Here is a 24,954-nt window from a genome sequence, read left to right on the forward strand (position 1 = left end):
TAGGTCCGATCTATGGGTAATGCTATGACCTTTCACACACACACACCCCCAACTCCCCGCCCACGAGAGTCAGAGTAACGACCCGAAGCGCAGTTGTACCGAAATTAATTTCGGCCCTGGGCAGGATTCGAACCAAGCACTACGCGCACCACCATGCTAGTAGTTCATCGTGTGTGTGTGTGTGTGTGTGTGTGTGTGTGTGTGTGTGTGTGTGTGTGTATGCATACCATATGATTTGTTGATATTTCACTGTTTTATCTTATTTTATTCTATTTTACATATTCATTTATTTGTTTATCTAATTATCTATTTAGCTGTCTCTTTATTATTTACCTATTTATTCATTCATTCATTTGTCTATATATCTATTCACCTATTCATTATCTATTTATTCATATTTTTATTTACTTGATTGTTTATTCATCTACTCACTTATTCATCTATTCATCTATCACAGTTAGATTTTTTCTATTTCACTTTATTATATTCTATTTCATTTTAGTTAATTTCATTATATTATATTTATAACAAAAATGCGCATCAAAAAATGTCGGAAATTTTGTGTCCAACTATCCTTCTTGGTGTGGAAGGCGTTGAAGATTTCTATAGCACCTTTGCAACCTATCCGGCCACACCTTCCCCGAGTAGACAAAACGTGTACTAAAGATAAACCATAATTCACCCTTAGAGCAAGCCTCAGCTGACTTGATCTTAACCTAATTTAACTGAGCCTTAACTGAGCCTCCGGAATTGGTGTGGAGCGTCGACACGCTGAGTGGTGAGTGATATTATTATTATTATTCATTATTATTATTATTACTATTATTATTATTATTATTATTATTATTATTATTATTATTATTATTATTATTATTATTATTATTATTATTATTATTATTATTATTATTATTATTATTATTATTATTATTATTGTTGTTGTTGTTGTTGTTGTTGTTGTTGTTGTTGTTGTTGTTGTTGTTGTTGTTATTATTATTATTATCATTATTATTATTATTATTATTATTATTATTATTATTATTATTATTATTATTATTATTATTATTATTATTATTATTATTATTATTATTATTATTATTATCATTATTATCATTATTATTATTATTATTATTTTATTTTTATTGTCTATCGTACTAAAGATGTTAGTTGTATATTATTTTATTTACTTACTTATAATCTATTTTTAATAATCTATTTATATATCTATCTATTCAGTAATTAGTTAATTAATGATTTTGTTTACTCATTTATTTTTTAATTAATATACTCATCTATTAATCAATTTATTATTCATTTATTTATTTATGTATCTGCTTATCTATCCATCTATCTATCTATATACATATATATATATATACATGTATATATGTATATGTATATATATATATACATATATATATACATGCTAATAAGAACACGGGTACGTGTGTTCACTTATGCAAAGTAGACCACTTTTTCCAAGTGGTCTACTTTGCATATATAATATATATGTGTGTATACATGTATATATATATATATATATATATGTATATATACATATATATATATATATTTATATATATATATATATATATATATTCAACAACCACGATGCACTTTAATTCTAAGCCATCAACATCGGAAGGCCGACATGCAGAAATTGAAATGCGGTACTGCCGAGGACTCGAACTCAGCAATCACATGACAAGTGCCGTAGTAACTTACCAACTATTCACTTATCTATCTAGTCATTCACCTATTTATTCACTTATTCATATATCTATTAAATAATTTATTTTTGTTGTATGTTTCTTCTTCACAACCCGTTACCAAAACTAATCTTGCCCCTAGATTACCAAATGCTCTTGTAACCTGGACAAGCGTTAGACGGTACACGAACACCTAAGATTTATCTAAGTTTTAGTGGTACTCACTCCATTTTCGAGTAAGGATTAATTAATCATACGGAACAAAACTAAAAGTATATACACCAATTTCTAGTTTGTTACCAAATATGTTAGACATCCTGTGGACCACTAGAACTCGAGAAGACGTGGACCAACTTAGAGTTAAGACATATTCTAGAAAAAATAGATAGACTGGCCAGCATGTTTCGTCCACCATTTCTTGTCCTTCGCGACCACAACGGTGGGAGTGAGGGGTCATAAACTCCAAGATGAATGATTTAGGTGTATATTTTCGACTCCTAGATTTATTCTAACTGCCACTAGACAATTCTGTTCAGGCGAGGAAAGCCCATTTAGCTGACAACTGATCAAACCTATTCCAATTGTCTACTAATTGCATTCGACTATCATGTTTATTTTCGTTGTCTCGCAGTAGACGTCAAACGAGCTTTAGGTTGAGGTTTTAATGACAATAGAGCACTTTCTCATTTCTCTTCCCCCTCCCTCTCTCCCCCTTCCCCTTCTTCTCCCCCTCCCCCTTTCTCACCTATCCTCTCCCCCTCTCCCCTCTCTCCCATTAACCGAACACAGTTAGGCAACACTGTAAAGACTGTAGATTGATCAAGCAACGCACTTAAAACACTGGAGACTGAATTCCACAAAAAAAAAAAAAAAAAAATACTGATCCTTTTTAACTTTTACCGTCCCTTCTCTCTGCTATTCCCCTCCTAAAATGTCTACTTGACCATATCTATGACCCCGTTTCTTCGGTGACTAAATATATTATATATTTTTTTCAGCCAAAACCTGCTTCTATCCTCAGCGGCAAGGGAGAGTGTGAAAAAAAAAAATAGCAAAAGAGACATTAAGAGTCCAAAGTGATCAGTTTTCTTATTTGATAAGAAAACCACTTTTGAGTCTTAAAAAGAGCCCTACATTCTCTGGTCCATAGTGGTATTACCAGAATCCTGGAGATATTGACTACTTAAAAGCTATGTAGTCAATAACCCATACACGGAGACGACTCCACACTAAACACAAACACAAATTCTTAAATTTACCTGTTCTCTGATAGTTCGGGAAGAGGCCCCACAGACTTTCTGTTTGAAGAGAAGCTTCAAGACGTCTTAGGGAGTGCCTGTATCTGCCTTGTTACTACAGCAAGGTTGTGTATATTCCCTTAAGGAATGCTGTGTCCTCGTGTTTACATCTGTTTAGTCCAAGTTGCCTCTCTTCAACTTATCCCATCTGTTCGTTCGCTCTTTGAATGGATCTCACCTCCTTCCCCTACCCCCACTCCCGAGTCACCCACAGGAAGGTTCTCTCTTTCTCTCTCTCTCTCTCTCTTTTTCTCTCTCTATCTCTCTCTCTTTCTCTACCTCTCTCTCTCTCTATCTCTCTCTCTCTCTCTCTCTCTCTCTCTCTCTCTTTCTCCACATTTCTCTCTCTTTTTTCTCTCTCTCTCTGTCTCTATTTCTCTCTCTCTGCCTCTCTTTCTCTCCGTCTCTCTTTCTATCTTGTTCTGAATGACTATTTACAGTATGTTTGGTCTTACATATTCCTCACGCACTTTTATTTGTTTGTTTGTTTATTCAAATATTCATTTAATTACTTATCTATTAATCTATGTAATAATTCTTATCTATATATTCATTAATACATTTGTTTATTCATTTATTTATTTATTTATTTATTCATTTATTTATTTATATATTTACTTATCTATTTATTTATTTACTTATTTATTTATTTATTTATTTATCCATTTATTTATTTATTTATTTATTTATTTATTTATTCATCATTGATATTGTTATAATTTCTTGTTTGGTTGACTATATATCAGTAATTCCACTTTGATATATTCTGATATAGCTTTTTGATCATGTTCTCTATACTTCACAATACCTTGAAACTATCGGTCCTAACGCAGTTTTGGGAAATTGATTCTGGCTAACGCTTATCTATGTTATCCTTAACACGGGAACCATATCCCCACCCTTACCTCCATCCCCTACCTCTAGGACGATTAATATTTCGGCTTCTAACAAAGAAAAGTTATTTCATTTTGCTTAAGAATGCCCATCAACTCTTTAATCAAAGCCACCACGCTGGCGGTCTTTCACAAAAGCCACCACCACGGTATCATTGGGCTACGAAAGCCACCATCACCAGCCCTTTGTCACAGCCCCCAAGCCCCAACTACTACATCACAATGGTCCGTGTCATGCTTGTACATCCACAGTCTCCGTAGATACTCGTTTTTACGCAATCATCACAGTTCTGTCAATAGAATTCACAGACTTTTATCAGATCCATTCTCGACTAAGTTCCTTCGAATCATTATCTTTCCCTGAGGGGGAGTAGGGTATGGGGTTGGGGTAAGGTTTCATACATTCATCCATTTAACCATCCATCCATTCATCCATCCATCTATCAATTGTCCTCGTCCACGTCCTTCAGCTATTCCTCCTCCTCCTCCTTTTCCTCCTCTTCTTCTTTTTTCTTTTATTTCTCCTTCTTCTTCTTCTTCTATTTTTCTGTTTCTTTCTTTTCTTTCTCTTTTCTTTCTATTTTTCTATATTTCCCCTTTTACCCCTCATCTCTCTCCTCTTCTTCCTTTTCCACCTCCTCCTCCTCATTCACCCTTCCTCTTTCAATGCCTCCTCCTTCTCCTATTCTTCCTCCTCTTCCTCCTCTTCCTCCCTTTCCTCCTCTTCCCTCTCCTTATTCACTTCTTCCTTCTTCTTCCCGTTCTCATTTTTTTTCTAAAACTTCTTCTCCTTTTCCTTTCTTTCTTTACTTTATTCTCTTCCCCTTTCTTCCCATCTCCATTCCTCCTCTTATTTTTCCTCCTCTTCCCTTCCCTCCTTCTCTTTTGTTCTGCTCCTATTTCCTCTTTCTCCTCTTTTTCTTCCTTTCTTCTCATTTATTCTTCTACTTCTACTCTTTCTCTTAGTTGTGCTCTTTCTCTTCCTCCTCTTTTTCCTATTTTTTTCCTCTTTTCTTTTCATGTCTCTTTTACTCCTACTCTTCCTTCTCCTCCTCTCCTCTTCCTCCCCTTGATTTTACTCCTCCCTTTCTCTTTCTTGTTGTTTCTCTTAATCCTACTTCTACTCTTCCTTCTCCTCCTCTCCTCTTCCTCCTCTTTATCTTCCTCCTCCCTTTCTCTTTCTTGTTGATTCTCTTAATGCTACTTTTATTCTTCCTCCTCTTCCTCCTCCTCTCCTCGTCCTCCTCTTCCTCCTCCTCCTCTTCCTCCTCCTCCACCTCCTCCTCTTACCGCCTCTCTCCTCTCTTTCTTATCCTCCTACTCATATTCTTCTTCCTCCTCCTCCTCTTCCTCCTCTTTACCTTCCTCCTCCCTCTCTTTTTTTTATTGTTTCTCTTAATCCTACTTCTACTCTTTCTCCTCCTCCTCCTCCTCTCCTCCTCCTCCTCCTCCTCCTCCTCCTCCTCCTCCTCCTCGTCCTCTTACCGCTTCTCTCCTCTCTTTCTTATCCTCCTACTCATATTCTTCTTCTTACATGTCCTCCTCCTCCTCCTCCTCCTCCTCTTCCTCCTCCCTTTCTCTCTCTTGTTATTTCTCTTAATCCTACTTCTACTCTTCCTCCTCCTCCTCCTCCTCCTCTCCCCGTCTTCCTCTTCCTCATCCTCTTCCCCTTACCGCTTCTCTCCTCTCTTTCTTATCCTCCTACTCATATTCTTCTTCTTACTCCTCCTCCTCCTCCTCCTCCTCCTCCTCTTCCTCTTCCTCCTCCTCTTACTACTTCTCTCCTCTCTCTCTTATCCTCCTACTCATATTCTTCTTCTTACTCGTCCTCCTCCTCTTCCTCTTCCTCCCCCTCCTCCTCCTCCTCCTCTTCCTCCTTTCCCCCGTCTTGTTCACTTTTCCAATTCTTTCGCCTTCATTTTTACTTGGCAAACAAGGTCATCATATTAAGACAACAGGGCAGGACTCACAGTAATGGTTATAAACTGAACAAATTTAGATTTAAGAAGGAAATAGGCAAAAATTGGTTTACTAATAGGGTGGTCGACAAATGGAATTGACTTAGTAACCATGTAGTGAGCGCTGAAACTATCAGTTGTTTTAAGAAACGATTAGACAACTTTATGGATGGGGATGACAGGTGGTGATGGATACGGAACTGCCTAGTGTAGGCCTTATGGTCTCTTGCAGTCTCCTTAATTCTTATGCTCTTATGTTCTTATTTCCTAATTCCCTTCATTGCAATGACCAACGCTTAAAATTCATTTCTGCTGCCGTCAGGTGATTTTATTATTCAGTGAACTGTCTAGCACTTTAAACCTACCATGTCTTTCTTGCTCTAAAGCATATTGACCTATAAGTCATCACATCACTATATAGATGCCTTGTAAGTAAACGTGAAGGGAAAGAGAAATAAGGAAAATTTCTTAAATTTTCACAGTAGTGGTCATAATGTTCCTTTACTGATTATTTTCTGAAGCCAGGCGATTCTGTTCAACTGAGGGCTCAAGAAGTCTTAGAAAAAAAAATTGGTTACTCATAATTTTGCCTGTCGGCTGTCGTTTTTTTCTTATGTTAATTAAAATGTCTTCATCTGAGGAAAAGGCTCTAATCTTTTCATTGAATAGATTTTATGAAAACAAAGCCAGGCTCGGTTATTGGACTAGATTCTGAAATGAGCGTTTGCTTAAGAAGAGAGAATATTGTAAAAAAAAAAAAAAAAAAGAGAGAGAGGGAAAAAAAAAAAACAGTATCTGAGTAGTGATATACACAAGAACCTCGATTGACCATTCTGTGTCTTAGATTTTTTTCTAATATTGACGAATTCGTTCAGTTAAGAAACCCTTTTCGCCTCCACTTTTTCCCCCTAAGACTCGCCTGGAAAGAAAACAAGAACTTTGAGTACCTTAAGGAACTTCAGAGTTGGTTTGAACTAAATCTTGAGAATTCTTTGGGGAATTCCTTCTCCCCTCTGCTTTGCATCTCCGGCTGTATATGGAGTGGCACGGTGGCACGGTGGCACGGTGGCACGGTGGCACGATGGCACGATGATACGATGACAAAATGACACGGTTGTATGGTGGTACATACATATACCAAAGGTTTATTCCCCCTTGCACGGGGGTAGCCAAAAAGAAAAAAGGCATAGAAACCACTCCCACCCATTCCATTTCCTATATATTCCACTCCCCTATATGGTGGTAAGGTGGCATAATGGTACGGTAGCACGCAAGCATGATGCTAGTGTGGCATGATTGCAGGATGGCACGGATGCATGATAGCATGATGGAATAATGATATGATGGCACGTTGGCATAATGACACGCTTGGCCTGATGGCACGATGGCACTATGGTAAGATAGTGTAATGGCACGATAGCATGATGGCACGATGGCACTATGGTAAGATAGTGTAATGGCACGATGGTACTATGGTAAGATAGTGTAATGGCACAATGGCACGGTGGTATGATGACATTATGGCACAGTGGCACTTGTGGATATGGTGGAATTATGGCACTGTGGCACGATGACACAGGTATTGGCACATGCGACGCCTTAATCCACTCGGCTAGCGAGCATTCAGAGCGTCGCTACTTGCGGTGAAGGTCGTGGTGATGGCGGTTCGAATCCTGCTAGCAGCGAGTTGAAATCAGAGCATGGTTCATTAGATTCCACGCTACAAAGTCCACTGTGAAGGGCACCGTCGTAGGCTCCTGGTAGAGGGATTTTGTGACGTTAAACCAAATCAATCAATCACAAGACCACATTACCCTTATTTTTTATTTTTCATTTATTTTTTTTTACTCTAATTTAATTTTCTTCCTTTACTTCCCTTCCACCGTCTGGTCCATCCCCTCAAGTGACGTCATAGAAAATCATATCGCCACCACCGTCTTCAAAACTCAAAAGCCTCACCTCCATATGGGGGTGCAACCCCAAGGGGCTGGTACTCGGTGCCCGGACTGGGCCGAAGATTTTTCTTTTATCACTTCCCACTGTATTTCCTCTCTCTTTTTATACGAGGAGAGATGACAACCGGCGACAACTCTTTGTTACTAGAAGCTGGTGAACAGTCCAAATTCTCTTGACGAAGAGACCTAAGGACCCTTGCCAGCTATCATGGGGTTGCGGATTTGCAGTCAATAAAACACGAGGGACCATTTATTACTATTATATCCTCTGAATGAAATAGTCTGGTATAAACAATAACAGAATTTACCTAAAAAGTGTCACTGTATCAAAGTCATTAAATAGGAGAAATTCAGAGTAAATCGTTCAAACGAAGCCAAGGTTGCCGTTGGATTACGACGATACAATGTGAGAAGACTTAAACGTTTTAGCCCAAAGTTAACTTTTCCGTCCTTTGTAGCTGCGACAACTTGTCCAAACATAACAGAACTTAAAATTGCAATTAAACGAAGCGGCGCGGATTTGTACGAATTTCTCATTTACAAAGCTCTTTAAAGACCGTCTCTGCGCTAAGAGCTTGTCTACAAGCTCGTATACACAGTTGCCCGCAGTTATAACGGGTTTGGAGGTTGAAAGAGCCCCGGCTGTCTCAGTGGTAGCGCGATCGTCTCACTTCCTAGAAACCCGTAAAAGAATAACAAGGCTTTATATAAACACTAAAAACCTATTATCAAAGAAAAGAAGAACAGAAAAATGTGTTGTTCTGTATATTGCGGTCACAGTCTCTTCAGTCGAGACCCAGACTGTGGTCGTAATATACAATACAATACAATATAATTGTTATTCTCTCAATAGGTTTTTAGTTTCTTTTACGTTTGTGTTATAACATTGGTCATATGTCATATATGAACCTTAATGGGTTCGTCTCTAGCACTTTGTTCGGACAACACACACACACACACACACACACACACACACACACACACACACACACACACACACACACACACACACACACACACACACACACACGACTCGGTAGCGCGGTTGATAGAGTACTGGACTGCCAGTACGGAGGTGCGGCAGTACCTGGTTCGAATCCGGCCCAGGGCTGAAATTATTTCGGTATCGCTGCGCTTCGGGTCGTTACTCCGACTCTCGTGGGCGGGGAGTTGTGTGTGTGTGTGTGTGTGTGTGTGTGTGTGTGTGTGTGTGTGTGTGTGTGTGTGTGTGTGTGTAAGGTCACAGCATTAGCCATAGATCGGTCATACGAGCTCTGAGCTCTCTTTCGGGAGGGAAATAGCTGTCGATCATGAGTCCAACACGCGATCCAAAGACCAAGGTGAATACACACACACACACACACACACACACACACACACACACACACACACACACACACACACACACACACACACACACACACACACACACACACACACACACACACACACACAAACACACACTCTCTCGGTGGCGCGGTTGGTAGAGTCCCGGACTGTCATTACGGCGGTCCGGGTTCGAATCCTGCCCAGGGCTGAAATAATTTCAGTATCGCTGTGCTTCGAGTCCTTACTCCAGCTCCCGTGGGCGGGGAGTTGGGCGTGTGTGTACGTGTAAGGTCACAGCATTACCCATAGATCGGTCATACGAGCTCTGAGCTCTCTTCCGGGAGGGAAATAGCTGTCGATCACGAGTCCAACAAATGATCCAAAAAACCAAGGTGAATCACACACACACACACACACACACACACACACACACACACACACACACACACACACACACACACACACACACACACACACACACACACACACACACACACACACACACACACACACACACACACACACACACACACACACACACACACACACATACACACACGCACACCAGTCCAATAGCTTCTTATTACACACTCAGATTTTACAATAACGCCTGTGTATCCACCTTGACGTAATGGGGTATGTCAACGTGAAGCCAGACCATGTCTTCGTTGAAAGAAAAAAAGGAAAATCTTTGACTATTGGATTTTCCCTGAGGTCCCCAACCAAGCGTGGATGGGGTGTCCACGGTACAGCGTAGCAGGCTGCAGTAGAGCGTAAGGAATTCATATATTGTGTGTTTGTTTACTTTATAGTATCACGAGAACTCGAACAACTTATGAAAGATAATTCTACATATTTTTTTAACCGCTTCCTTCAAGAATGGGGTATCAGAGAATATGAACAGTTTGGTAGCAACAGTTTGGTATCAACCAGACCAAAGAAACGATAAAATATTACCAGGTACGGAGGTTGAGTTACTGTTTAAGGAGCCCGATAACTATAAACACACCCTGATAATATTGTAGTCACAAACACAGACTCTTAATCTGTAATGCTCCCCGTATGTGCTATTGACTTCATGTTCTATGTAGTCAGTATTTTAGGGCAGGAGTTGTCAACCTTTTTCCCGTTACATACTCCGAGAGTCATCAGACCATCGACCCGTACCTCCATTAACCTGACATAAAAAATAAAATTGTTATATATTAAGTCTAATTAGGTATAAAATGGTACCACAATGAATACCAATTGTTTCAAATTGTAATGAATTCATTTATCACTTAGCCATTGGCATAAAGAACAATATACAGTGAAACTGCAGTAGTGAAACTGTAGTTACCTTTGTTAGTCATCTAAGTAACCCTGTAAATCATCCCGCTGACCTTAGGTCGAGAACCCTTGTTTTAGGGGGTCACTCAACATTCTCTTATGATTGGAGCTTAGTATAAACTAAAGAAAAAAGAATGTTGATCGTTTTAAACATCTATTCTCCTCTTGTTCTGCTGCCCTCTACCTCTCCTTTACGACTTCTATGACTCCTCAGTGCGATATTGTCCACCAGGATAGAGCTGTTGTTTTATTACTGACCAAAGGTCAAATTGCTGCATGTAATATCATTGCTCTCCTACAGGGAACCATTTCAACATATAGGATGGTGTATTATCTACCGTTGTTCTAGTCAATGATGGACGATTTCATTCAACTGAGGGGAGAAATCAAGAGACTGAGTTCTCAGTCAACCCAATCAACCCAATCAACCGCGACACAGTTCAAATCTTTCATGGGCTTCTTATCTAAGTCTTGACTTACAAGAAGAAGGCGAGGAGTCTACACCAGGAGGCGAGTAGCTTCAGCCGAAGCCGTCACCTTTACCCTATGATGCGCTTTGGGGACTGTTGGGCCAGGTAACAGTCACTGCTAGGAATCGGAGAGGGGTGTGGGATTCGAACCCACGACTAAACAAGTGCGAGATCAGCACGCTTCCGATTACGCTACCAGCGCATGAACTCCAAAACAGTCTTTCCATCATCTTGATACATTCAGTTGGTGCACTTTTTTTTTCTTTTTTTGACAATCGCGAGGCGATTTTTTTAATGCAGGCGAACGGCGACTTTCAGCCTGAACGGAATGTCTTTCGACCCAGACCCCATTATGTCTGAAGTCACCTTTCAGCTGGATGAAGTCACATGACGTCTGGCACATAAAAAGCAATACTAAAACCAAGAGTAGAGTCACATGTTCAAATGTACAAGTGACGTTCTTCTAATAGAAGGCATCAGTAAAAAAAAAAGTAATAAATATATAAAATAAGATAAAACAAGTAAATAATTAAATAAATAAATAAATAGATAAAGCAAAAAATAAAGAAAAATAAAATGAAACGAAATAATTTCTTAGCTTGAATATGTAATTGTCGTCTTTCCAGAAACACTCTTAGCTCCTATTTGTTCTTTTCCCAGCCAATAGCAGTGCACATTTACATCAAGAAGGCCCATTCTTCTAACATCAAAAACCAAATTCGTAGTTTCTTTCCCACATCTCCACCTTGTATCTCCCTCTCCCTCATCCTACCTCCTCCCCCTTCCCCCTTCCCCCCCTTCCCCTTCCCCCTTCCCCCTTCCCCTCTTCCCCCCCTCCCCCCTCTCCCAGGCTCCTTTGGACCCCTATCTGTTCATTTTCCAGTCATTGACTCTCGAATTGCTCCCTTGATACCCCTGGGTATTTACCCGAGACAGGCCTCCGGAGATGTCTGAGTGACGGCTTCACCTAATTGCTTATAATATGACCAAAGACCTCATGCTCAGTTAGCCCTTGCTGCTGCGTGGGCAAGGCGGATCAATACCGGTGACTGAAATGTGAAGGCAGGCTTCCGTAACGAAACAATATTAGTCTCTCTTTGAATAAGCGTGGCCATGACTAAAGTGTGTGTGAGCTTTTAATGTACTGTACAGTAAATAGAAAAAATAAAAATAAATAGAAAATAAATAAATAAATTCTTTGAATAAGCGTGGCCGTGAGTAAAGTGTGTGTGAGCTTTTAATGTACTGTACTGTAAATAAAATAAATAATAGAAAAATAAATAAAGAAAATGTAAATAAATTCGTAAATAATTAAATAAAAATATATAAACAAATAAGTATAAAAAGATAAATAAATAAATAGATGAATAAATATATATATATATGTAATATGTATATGAATAAATAGATAAATAGATCAACAAATAGATAGTAAATAAACAAATTAATTCATTAATTGACAAATGAATGAATAAATAAATAAATGAATGAATGAATAGATAAACAAACAAATAAAGAGATAAATAAAAGATAAACTACATAAATTATAAATAGATAAATAAATGAATGAATGAATAGAAAAGCAAACAAATAAAGACATAGATAAAAGAATAACTACATAAATTATAAATAGATAAATAAATGAGTAATAAATGAATAAATAGATAAATGAATGAATAAATAAATGAGAGTAAATAAATGAAGAAATTAATAAAAAAAATAATTTATTAACAAAATATTTGTATAAATAAATAGATAAAAATACATAGAATAAATAAATAGGTAAAGAAACAAACATAAAAATAATCTATATAATCAGGTAAGTTGATAGATAGATAAATGGATAAGAAGGCTAACAAATCAAAAGATAAATAAGTGAATAAATAAGCAAGCAAAAATACTAAATAATTAAAATAAATTAACAAATCAAATAAATGAATAAATAACTATATGAATAAATACAAATGAACTGATGAAAACATGTACTTTAATTGGTAAATAAACAAAAACATAAAGATTAACTAATAACACAAAATCAATAAAAAAGCCAGGGGAACAAACATGTAAAATTTAAATTATCAAATGGACAAAAAACAAACAAACAAACAAACAAACAAAGGTATAAATAGACACATATATATATAGACCTATAAACACATACATTTCATAAACCAATAACTAGATTAAAGAAATGAGTGATGAATACATAAGCGGAACGATTTTCTTCATTATTTATTTAATATGACGTCACGTTACAGATCGTTACGTTGTGATACTTGGGTCTCAAACATCATATTTTTTCTTTCTAATGTGACACAAAAGGGTCCCACTTTACACACCAAATACAAGTTGTTGTTCCATCGAGACACTTGAGCACAGTCGGCTTTACCGCTAAGTACTATAGCAGTTACAATTCCCCATTTTTGTCTTATGAATAGATCTTATTCACAGACCAACTCTTATTGTATATACATACGAGGTAAAATAACTTCATTGTTATGTTGTTCGCCCTTCGAAGTCGAAGATGGCCATGACATTGCTTTTTTTTTTTTTTTTTTTTTTTTTTTTTTTTTGAAGAAAGGATGTGTCCGAAGGTGGCTAATCCAGGCCTATCTGGGCGAGATAGCCCTTCCCATATGTAGGGCAAAAGTGGGTAGGAGCCATGGTGTTTGTGCCAGATGTCCTGGCCTTTCTTGTCTGACGCAGTTCCCTATTTCTTCTTAAGAAAATTGTTTACAGACACGCTTATATTATTCATACACACGAAGTAAACAAATATACATCTTACATTTATTTAAAAGACATCAACCGGTATAGTACATACGTGCAAGTCCCTATTTTGCCGTAAGAAGAGTTAGTTCACAGAATCATTATACATACATTCTTATTGTATATACATACGAGGTATCTACTTAAAATACATCAGCTGGTATTTTATATACGTGTGCAAAATACGCAGTACTCATAGTACTTATAGTACGTGTACACACAATATGTAGTACTCACCCATGATGTGCAGGTGGACGAAATGTCCCCTCGGAGGAGTGGTGCCAATCTGACATTCTTTTTGTATATACATACGAGGTATCTACCTAAGATACATCAGCTGGTATATTACATACGTGTGCAAAATACACAGTACTTATAGTACGTGTACACATGAGATGTAGTACTCACCCATGATGTGAAGGTGGACGAAATGGCCCCTCGGAGGAGTGGTGCCAATCTGACACTCGTAAGTGCCTTGGTCTCGAGGCTGCACAGAAGCCACGAGGAGGACCCAATCGCCCGTGGAAGCCTCATAGAGTGCCTGCAACAAAGAAGGTCTGGCTACAAAAGAACCGTCACCAAATTCGAACTTTTACGAGCCGAAGTCAAAGAATTTCAGTTTTCGAATCTAGTTCCTGTCTTGGCCTTTTGCTCCCCCCGAAAAGGCGCTTACGACAAAAGTTGCTTATTTTCTTTCAGAAACCTCCACCTTAGTCCTATGTACTTGGACAGCTAGAGAGGGCAGCAGTCAACGGTAGCTACTAAGAAGGAAAAACAGGAGAAAGAGAGGAAGAAGGAGTGTGAGAAGAAGGAAAAGAAGAGAGAGAAAAAGACGATAAAGATAAAAAATATAAAGAAAACAAGGGAGATGAAGACGAAGGTGAAGATGATGAAGGAGAAAAAATGGGATAGAATAGGAATGATGATGAGAATGAGAGGAAAGAAAAGGGGAAAAAGAATGAGGAGAGGAGAAGCAGAAGGAGAAGGAGAAAGAGAAGGAGGAGGGGAATAAGAAGGAGGAGGAGAAGGAGGTGTAGAAGGAGAAAGAGAATGAGGAGAAATAGGATTAGAAGTAGAAGGAAAAAGAGAAGGCGACGGAGAAGGAGAAGAAGGAGAAGGAAGAGATAGACGGAGAAGGAGGAGAAAGAGACAGACGGGGAAGGAGAAGGAGAAGGAAAAGGAGAAGGAAAAGGAGAAGGAGACGGAGAAGGAGAAGGAGAAGGAGAAGGGAAAGGAGAAGGAAAAGGAGAAGAAAAATAAAAAGGAGAAGGAGAAGGAGAAGGAGAAGATGAAGGAAAAGGAGAAGGCGAAAGAAACAGAGAAGGAGAAGGAGAAGGAGACTGAGAAGAAGGAGAAGGATAAGGAGATGAAGAAGGGGAAGGAGAAGGAGCAGGTGGCCTGAAACAGTTTATACATGAAAGCAGAGGACACTGTCCACCACGAATTGCCACTGTAGTAACGATACCCCGAAGAATCTGATGTATCACAGTGATGTCCAAGACATCCCAGGCCCGAAGTGAGGAGCGGTCTGGGGCCATTACTCAGAGTAGATGCTCGTCCTAACGTCTGCGCTGCGGCTAGTGCTCAAACAGACCCCGGGATTCACACGTGGTTATCAGACACGCGCAGTATCACTGAGCTACGGCGGGTCCCCTTATTAAGCGTTTCAGGACAGTATCCCCCCAGAAACCCCCCCAGACAAAATCCCCCTACCAATATCCCCCCTGGACAATATCCCCCATTAGGACAAAATCCCCCTATGACAATATTCCCCCAGGACAAAATCCCCCATGAGAAAAAATATTATATATGATATTGTCCTAGAATCCTTATTGAGGTGCCATGTATGTATCGGTGCGACAACTGAACCTTGTGGGACTCTGCTTTACACTGCCGTGTGATGTAGGTAGCGTGTAAAGTACCTCAGATGTTTCCTTGTAAGGTAGTTGTCCAGTTATCGTTTCGTATAGTGCGGTGGAATGGGTTCAGAAACCTTGGCTATGTCTAAAACTTAGTGAATAGCGTTGTTTTAGAAAGGTGGCACGGAAACTGTTTTGTGTGGGAGCGAAAAGTGTGGATTCATTATATTTAGTCCAGTTATTTTGGAGTTGTTTTGGAGGAAAGTGAAATAATGAAAATAATCTAAAAAATTAACAAAAATGTCAATATATTGTATCCACTCTTAAAAGACAAGAATGTACCGATTAAGTGTAAAATGGTCATATACACTACTATATTAAGTCCAGTCCTAATTTATTGTTCATAGACATGGAACAAGACAAAGAAAATAGAATCTAAGATAAAAGTACAGAAATGAAAGTTTTGAGAGTTATTATGGGAGTCACCAGAAGAGATAGAATCAGAAACGAGAGAATAAGAGAACATCTTGAAGTAGAACCAAATGTAGAAATCATTGGAAAAAATAACTTGAGATAGTATGGGCATGTAAAAAAGAATGGAAGATAATAGGTATCCTAGAAAATATATGGAGTGGCAAACAAAAGGAGAGAGGCCGGTGGGAAGACCTAGAAAGAGATGGTTAGATTGTGTAAAGATGAATTTAGAGAGAAGAAATTTAACACTAGAAGAAGTAAATCAAGAGAGATTACAAGAGGAAGGCTGGAGGAGTTTGATCAAAAGGCCCGCGACTGACGGATGATAACTCTACCTTGCGTCTGGTGAGAAAGGTGAGAACAGTTATGTCTCTTAGTGCAACACTCGCCAACCGCCACTTGTGCAGACGTTTGTGCACCAAGAAATAAACCCACTTCGAGTATTGGCCCAGGACATAAAACGCCACGATTTTCCGAGGTGGGTTTATGTCCTGGGCCCAAACGTCACACAAGTAGCGGTTGGCGAGTGTTGGACCTAGTTGTATAGTCCTCTAAATTATTTTGGGTAATTTTTTTGCATAGTTATGTAATCGGCCTGTATGATTATTTTTTATCTTTATTTTTATCTAATGCCTGAAGTAGCGGTTAACGAGTGTTGGACCTATGTGTATAGTCCTCTAAATTATCTTGGGTGTTTTGCAGAGTTGTGTAATTGGCCTGTATGATTATTTTTTATCTTTATTTCTATTTAATGCCTGATAAGAACGGCCTTTCCCCCGTGTTTCCAGAAATTGGGTAATGTACAGTGTATAACGCTGTAGTTTACTGTGTTTGTGAGTGATATGAACCCTAATGTACCAAGGCGTTTGAGGTGTATATTTGATACGTTATCAGGAACTGTAATGCCTATTTTTTTTTAAACATTCTTATGACTTTGTGTATACGTTTTTGTGTGGCGAATAGAGATGTGTGTCCTAGTGGAAAGTTATATCTGCGTGTGAGGATGTGAAGAAGTATTTAGAGAAATGGAGACAAATAGGGAATTGATGACAACAATAAGGAAAAGACAGTTGCGATTCTTAGGACATAGAATGAGGAGGGAAGGGTTGGAAGAGGTGGTGATGACGGGAATGGTGGAGGGAAGGAGAGCAAGAGGAAAGCAGAGGGAGAAGTATATGGACGGGCTGATGAGGGCGACGGGAAAACAACTCAAACCAGCACATATGTTACAAGTAACTAGGGACCATGAACGGTGGCGCTCTATGGTTGCCGAAGTCCAAGAGGATATGGCACGACGGTAAGGTAATGTAAGTGAGGATGTGATAGTCTACTAGTTGAGGGCATTGCCACGCGAGTGTTTTAGTCTTTTCTGTACGAGACGGAATGTTCGTTCTCGTGTGTTCAGTGTTATTGATGATGAATAGTATGTCATAATTCAGATGTTTTCGTTTTGAGGTTAAGGGTCGATACTCATTTACATATTTACATAATTTCTGACGCTACATTTCTTATTTTTGTGATGGAGTTTTTTTTTCTGTAACTGATGTCCTGGATGTATGGAACTGCTGCCTGTGAATGTTATATTCTGTGACATGACGGGATATTTCTCACGTGTTATATGTATTGTAATGTTTTATGTAACTCATGGGGATATAGTGTATAAGTGGTGTATAGTATTGAATGCTTGAACTGCTGCATTGATTACGGGAACAAGATGAAGAAGGTGTGGAGCCGACGCCATAAGGACCTGAGTAGCTGCTGCCGTAGCCGTTATCTTTGTCTTGTTATGCACTTTGAAAGGATTCGAACCCACAACAAAGCGAATGCGAGAGCAGCACGCTGCCGATGACGCCACCAGTGCATAGATACGAGGTGAGAAACTGTTTCCGTTTTTAATGCCAAATCTCTTCATCTGATTCAGTTGCAACTCGTAAAAACGGCTGCTCGAGTAATCAAAACCTACCAATTCATCATCAAATTATTTCAATCCACGATAATTGACGAAAATGTCGGGTGAACGATGTTCTCGCTTAAACTGATTTGATTCCATTTGGAAACATGAAAGTTAAAGTGAAAATATAGATTCACACCGCAGATAGAATATATCACCATTAACCCCTTTCAATGTGATAGCGTCTTTCTCATAAATTATCAAATAGTTTAAGTAGTTTAAAATAGTATAACTAGTTAAAATTATTTTGAAATAACATTCAGTTCATCTAAGTAGCCGGGGATAAAACTAAGTAGGTAAATTAGGTTTGATTAATTCGTTCAGCACGGCAAAAGCTTTGACAGGTTTTTTTTTTCTACTAGAATAAATCCCACAAACAGTGGCTTCCTATATATATTTCTTCTGGAGCAATAGGTACGAGTAGTTTAATTCTATGAAGGAGATGAACATTTTCTAAACATCTTTGACCAAGTATGCCGCAGCAAAAGAAATTAATATGATGTTTCTCATAATAAAATCTATACACCTCAACACAGGAATGAAAGAGGATAAGGATAATGTATAATACAGTAAAGTGTGCGAAAAGAAAAACTGTCATCTATGTCCTAAATGCTAATTAAACAAAGATGACACAGCTTACCTGAAAACGCTGGTCTGATGTATACGTGTAATGGTCGACAGTCAGTAAATGAATGTCGCGATGCCGTATCCAGGATACCTGTAAGGAAAGAAAATAAAGTTTTGAGTTTTGAGTTCTCAGGACAAGTTTTAATCATGATTTTGCTTTGAACCTAAATGATACTGAGCTAATATATACAAAGTAAAACCAATATATGTACGTACATGCATACATACATACATATATACTAGTATATATATATACATATATATATACATATATATATATATATATATATGTATATGTATATATATACATATACATATACATATCCATATACATACACACACACACACACACACACACACACACACACACATATATATATATATATATATATATATATATATATATATATATATATATATATATATATGTAGAGACATTGGGACAAATTATGGGAAAGGTGGAGGGGGAAGCACAGGTCTTTATCTGATTATCGAGTTTATTCCTGACCGGTTTCGCTTCAGAGGAGAAGCTATTGTAAGCGAAACCGGTCAGGAATAAACCCGATAATCAGAAAAAGACCCGTGTTTCCCCCTCCACCTTTCCCATATATATATATATATATATATATTTATATATATATATATATATATATATATATATATATATATGTATATGTATATGTATATGTATATGTATATGTATATATATATATATACATATATATGTATATATATATATATGTATATATATATATATATATATATATATATATAAATGTATTTATTATCATTTTGATTGCTACCTTCGATAAACATAAGGTTTCGTATGTTTATCGAAGGCAGCAATCAAATTGATAATAAATGCAATTGTGAAGCATGTATCTGGATAGGGAATGGGAATCCCCAGACAGCCAGCGGGATGATCTGTCCGTGTCCCCGTCTTCGAGTGTAAAATTGTAAGGTTCGAGCTGTTTGTAGACAGCTTACCGAAGAAGACCGAGTCGGTCAAAACGTATAAGCGATAGAGGAGTTCCAGCCCATTTCTTATTCTCCCTCTACCCACACTCTCATCTGTCTTACCCATTCATCCAGCATATATATATATATATATATATATATATATATATATATATATATATATATATATATATATATGTAAATGTGTGTGTGTGTATATATATATATATATATATATACATATGTATATATATATATATATATATACATACATATACATGTGTGTGTGTGTGTGTGTATCAGCATATGTACTGGAAGGATTGGCATCCCTAAATACCAAAGGCTTCCTTTCTCCTTTGTTAGGCTTATAACTGAGTCCCATGATACCAACAAGGAAATCAGGATTACCAACCTAATACATGCCGTAACGAATAATCAAGTCCATTATCCCTTGTGTGGCACATTTTTTTTAATTTTCTTTGAAAAATTAGACAAGTTGACAAAATATGTAGATAAATCAATTAATCAATAAATAACTTATTGATAAGTATTATTATGAAGTATATAAATAAACAAGTACATGAATAAATATAAATTACTAAACAAATTAATTGATAAGTAAAAATATTAGTTACTAGATAAACATACAATATATAGAAACAATATATTTAAAACCACAATGAATAAATAAATGAATATGTGAATTAAAGTAGAATGAACAAAAGACATTAAATGTAATAATGATTACCGTAAATTGCGCCGGGACTTAATGGCAAACCACGACTATTATTGTTTCATGAAATCTGAGAAAAAGTGACGTGACAAGAAAAATACGTAATCCACGTTTCACTAAGGTCATTCCCATGGAAGCGTGATGGAATGACAAAGGCATAATAATCGGTTTAGAATCTTATTCCCTTTTGATGTAATTAGCAAACAAAACAAAAGCCCCAAGTGAACGCAGGCATATGGGGGAAGAGTATTATTTGATTTCACCTCCCATTGTTAAGCAAGATGACTTGAAATTAGAAAAAAATTGTGATTCCTCGAAAGCAGCTGTCTCTCCAAACAAGAAGGTCGAGACTTGATGTCAGCTCCTTATTATCAAACGTTCCCTTTGCATACTGGATTTCTATTAATAAATGTTCCCCTTTGACAGCCGAGTCTTTATTTTTCAAGCGTATTTGTTCGTTGGTTATCACCAAATAGGATATTAATTACATCTCATGCAACCAATATTTTAGGGAATTTTGTGACGTCCCCACGGACATATTCACTCAACATTCTATTGTAATTGGAGACTAATTAGCAAAAAAAAAAAAAAAAATGTTGATCACTTTTGAACCCTTACTCTTCTTCCTGACACTCTCCTTGAAGCTTTTCTTTACCACGTCCGCTGCTCAAATTCTTCAAAGATAGAAATGAGGAATATTTCAGAAAAGAAATACCAAATACTGCGCAGCATGTCTGTTGATTAGACGATATTTTTCAGTGTGTTTTTGATGGCTAAAAACCTGATTTACTTTAACAAGTTTTGACGGATTTCTTAAGAGATATTAAAACTATCCTAATCTTCTTGCTATGAGAACGCCTTTATATTTTGTTATGGATAACAATGGAAAAATATAAATCAATTTTAAGACAGAATATCATAGTGAAAGTTATTTCTTCGGAACAGAAACTTTAAGACTCTTTCTGAATCCCACACCATCTCTAGGCCGTCTTCGGATAACTGAGAAACATGTTAGGCTCAACTTTCATCGTGGAATACATATCAACGTGACTGAACAATGTAAGAAAATATTTCCTTAAAAATTAGGTGACGAAGAAATTTTGTCCAAATCCTTATATTCCAAAACTCCTCCATTATGTCCTGATTGACGCTGATCTCTGTTCATCTTGAACTTTTTTTTAACAGAGTAACTCAGTATTCATTATAGTGACGGAACGCCCTCACACACACAGACACACACACACACACACACACACACACACACACACACACACACACACACACACACACACACACACACACACACACACACACACACACACACACACACACACACACACACACACACACACACACACACACACACACACACACACACACACACACACACATATATATATATATATATATAAATGCATACATATAACATATACGTGCCTTTACTCACAGTTAAATGAAAGTCTCTATCTCATAGCTCTTCATCAAAGAGAATTTAAAGGTCTTATTACCCTTTACTAGATATTATTTATGAATTTGATGCTGACAGGAATTACGTTTCTGTACCAGGTACCGTTTTTACGCTCGCCTAACTCCAGCTCTTGGATTAATATTCGATTTAGATATAACATAGACGTTTCTGCTGTGGAGATTGTTATAGAAGGATACGGTGTAATGAGATACTTAGTTTCATGAGAAGATGTTAAAAACAAATCAAGGTTCTCTCACACCTAAATTATCCTAACTTATAGATATGGGGAGAGATTCTGGAACTAAGCGAGCTCCACAGCCACGAAATTGAATGGATGAAGGAATATATTGGGTAAATCTTGTGAAATATAGTCAGAATATGGGCTGTTTCTGCCCGTTATTATGTGAGCTGCTGTTGATAATGGTATCCGTTCGTCATTTTTATTCTTAGTAAAAAAAGAGCTCAGACCCAGAATAACGTACGAATAAGTAAGCAAATTAATACATGCAAGAAGAAGATTGTGGTGAGGAGCGTACGTCAAGAGGCGCTGAGCATCTGCGACAGATAACAAACAGTTACTGCTGAGAATCTGAGGAACTTATTAATAATGAAACATGAATAAATACAAATATATGTATGACTTTGCCACAGTGTCCGGCTTTGATTAGTGTTATGAATACGAAACTTGTGAAATCACTTTCACCTCAGGGAAGCTGGAACAAACTAAGGCATAATGAGAATAACAAGTAGTATAAAAGGAAATGACGTGGAAATGAGCACACCAAATCCCCCCCAATGCTCAATAACTTGAAGGTAGGTAACATCGTTATAAGTTGAGAGTGGCCCGCTAGAGTCGCAATAGGGTTCTGCGGAAGATGAGATTTCGTGTTGTGATCCAGATGGAATTATCAGTGACGATGCTGGAATGGTAATGGCTATCACGAACCCAAGGGGCGGGGGGAGCTGGTTGCGAAACCGGTGATTTTGGTGTCTGATGCGGTTAAAGCAAATGTGACAGTAATGCTTATAGAAGCCGTTACCTTGTGCTATGGTTAGTATGGCCCATGGAATGTATGTATGGAAGAACGCATATGGGATTGTGGTGGCTTTAGTGGTGTTAGTGGAGGCGGTGTTGTCATTGGTAGTGGGGATAGTAGTAGTAATGTTGTTGCAGGTAGGGTTACTGCCGGTGGTGGTGGTTGTAGTAGTGGTATTGATATTGGTATTGGTATTGGTATTGGTATTGGTATTGGTATTGGAATTGGTATTGGTATTGGTATTGGTAGTGGTAGTGGTAGTGGTAGTGGTAGTGGTATTGGTAGTGGTAGTGGTAGTTGGTAGTAGTAGTAGTCTTGGCAGAAGCAGTGGAGGTTGTACTTGTCATAGTAGTATTGGTGGTAGTGATGGTAGAATTATTGACTATGGCAGTAGTAGTGGTAGTGATAGTGTTGGTGGTTGTGGTAGTGATTGTGATGGTTGTGATTTTGGTGGTTGTGGTGGTGATTGTTGTGGTGGTGATGGTTGTGGTGGTGATGGTTGTGGTGGTGGTTGTATTGATTGTTATGGTGGTGGTTGTGATGGTTTCGGTGGTGGTGATTATGACGGTGGTTGTGGTGGTGGTTGTGGTTGTGTTCGTGGTTGTGTTGGTGGTTGTGGTTGTGTTGGTGATTGTGGTTGTGTTGGTGGTTGTGGTTGTGTTGGTGGTTGTGGTTGTGTTGGTGGTGGTTGTGATTGTGGTTGTGGTAGTGTTTGTGTTGGCTGTGGTGGTTTTGGTTGTTGTGCTTGTCGTGGTCAAGGTGGCGGTGGTTATGGTGGTTGTGGTGATGAGTGTGGTAGTGGTTGTGGTGGCCGTGGTTGCTTGTGGTGGTGGTTGTAGTGGTGGTTGTAGTGGCAAACGGGGCGATACGGTGTTGGTAGTTGTATAAGTAGTAGTTGTGCAGTAACAATCATGGTAATATCAGGAACGGGAACAATCGGAAAGCGAATACAATTTAAACAGATTTCGCAAACATCTCACTCAGAACATTCACTATTGAGAAGAAAATACTTTTCGTATCTATAATTCTAATACTAAAAAACAAACAAACAAATAAATGAATATACAGAATAGCAATATCAACTACAGAAACAAGGAATACAAGAGAGTAAAACATTTGTTCCAATATCATTGAACCTTAGGAAATTGTCTCCATCTTTGTACGCTAACAACTATCAAACATAAAAGCGATATCAACCAAATGAGAATATTGCTCCGTTTATTTCACAATTTAATCTTATATTCTGAGAATCAATCCGATCCTATTATTTAAGGAATGGGATATGAGTGCAATAACATCTGTAGCTGAATGGTAACAACAGATTACCAATACGTTTGCGTCTGTGAAGGTCCTTGGGTATGTTTGTGTTTTTATTTCAATATAATTTCATCATCGTCATGAATGATGAGAGAGTTTTAGAGTCCCCTCTATTGTAAGTCTATTTACGTAAATAAGTTAATGAATAAACAAGTAAATGGATGAATAAAACAAAACCTTATAAATAAAATAAAGGTTTGTATGAAAATGATCATGCTTTAGAACAAAATGTTCCTCCATTTGCTACGTTTTTGTTCAATATTAGGAATGTTGGGAAGGAATGCTAACAGCATTGTCGCTGTACGACATAAAAAGAAAAGTGACAGACAGGCGCAAACAGACAGACAGACAGACAGACACAGCCAGGCAGTCTGACAGACTGAAAGGCAGTGTCGGTTAGGTTTGTATTATAAACCTCGCCAGGCTGGATTAATGAGCACCTTGTCACTTCTGCATCCAGACAGTTGGCACGCCTGAATGCAATAAGGTTTCATATCTGCTATCCGAAACTTCATCAGACCAACAACACATACCAAGTTTCATTAAGCACAGGCTTACCAACTGTCGTGATACAGGTGTGACAAAAGTGCCCTTACCTCCTTTTCCACATGACAAATCTCTTGTTTGTTTTCATTTTGGTTTAAGTCGGGCATTTTTGATAGACTAAGAAAGAAATCTTGATAAGATCTTGCGTCATACAGATCTTATTAAGATATTTTGTCCTGGTTAACGGCAAGCAAAATTATTCAACTCTGGGATGGGTAGGCTTACCATAGTGAAGCGGTCAAGTGAGTATAATGACAACAAATTCGAAGGAAAGTTCA

The 24,954-nt window shown here is 37.8% G+C and overlaps 1 protein-coding gene across 1 annotated transcript in view; it reads right to left on the minus strand.

Moving 5' to 3' along the window:
- LOC143027428 (uncharacterized) overlaps positions 1-19,689 on the minus strand; it is a 265,730-nt gene extending 246,041 nt beyond the window's left edge. Inside the window, exons 1-3 of the mRNA XM_076188715.1 lie at positions 19,678-19,689; positions 18,632-18,709; positions 14,116-14,248 (exon numbers count right to left, since the gene is read on the minus strand). Coding sequence (XP_076044830.1) covers positions 14,116-14,248; positions 18,632-18,709; positions 19,678-19,689 — 223 coding nt within the window. The remainder of the gene's footprint in view (positions 1-14,115; positions 14,249-18,631; positions 18,710-19,677) is intronic.
- Between the last annotated feature and the right edge of the window lie 5,265 nt (positions 19,690-24,954).

Source organism: Oratosquilla oratoria, chromosome 8 (assembly GCF_046742065.1).
Source record: "Oratosquilla oratoria isolate Oo_2021 chromosome 8, ASM4674206v1, whole genome shotgun sequence".
NCBI lineage: Eukaryota > Metazoa > Arthropoda > Malacostraca > Stomatopoda > Squillidae > Oratosquilla > Oratosquilla oratoria.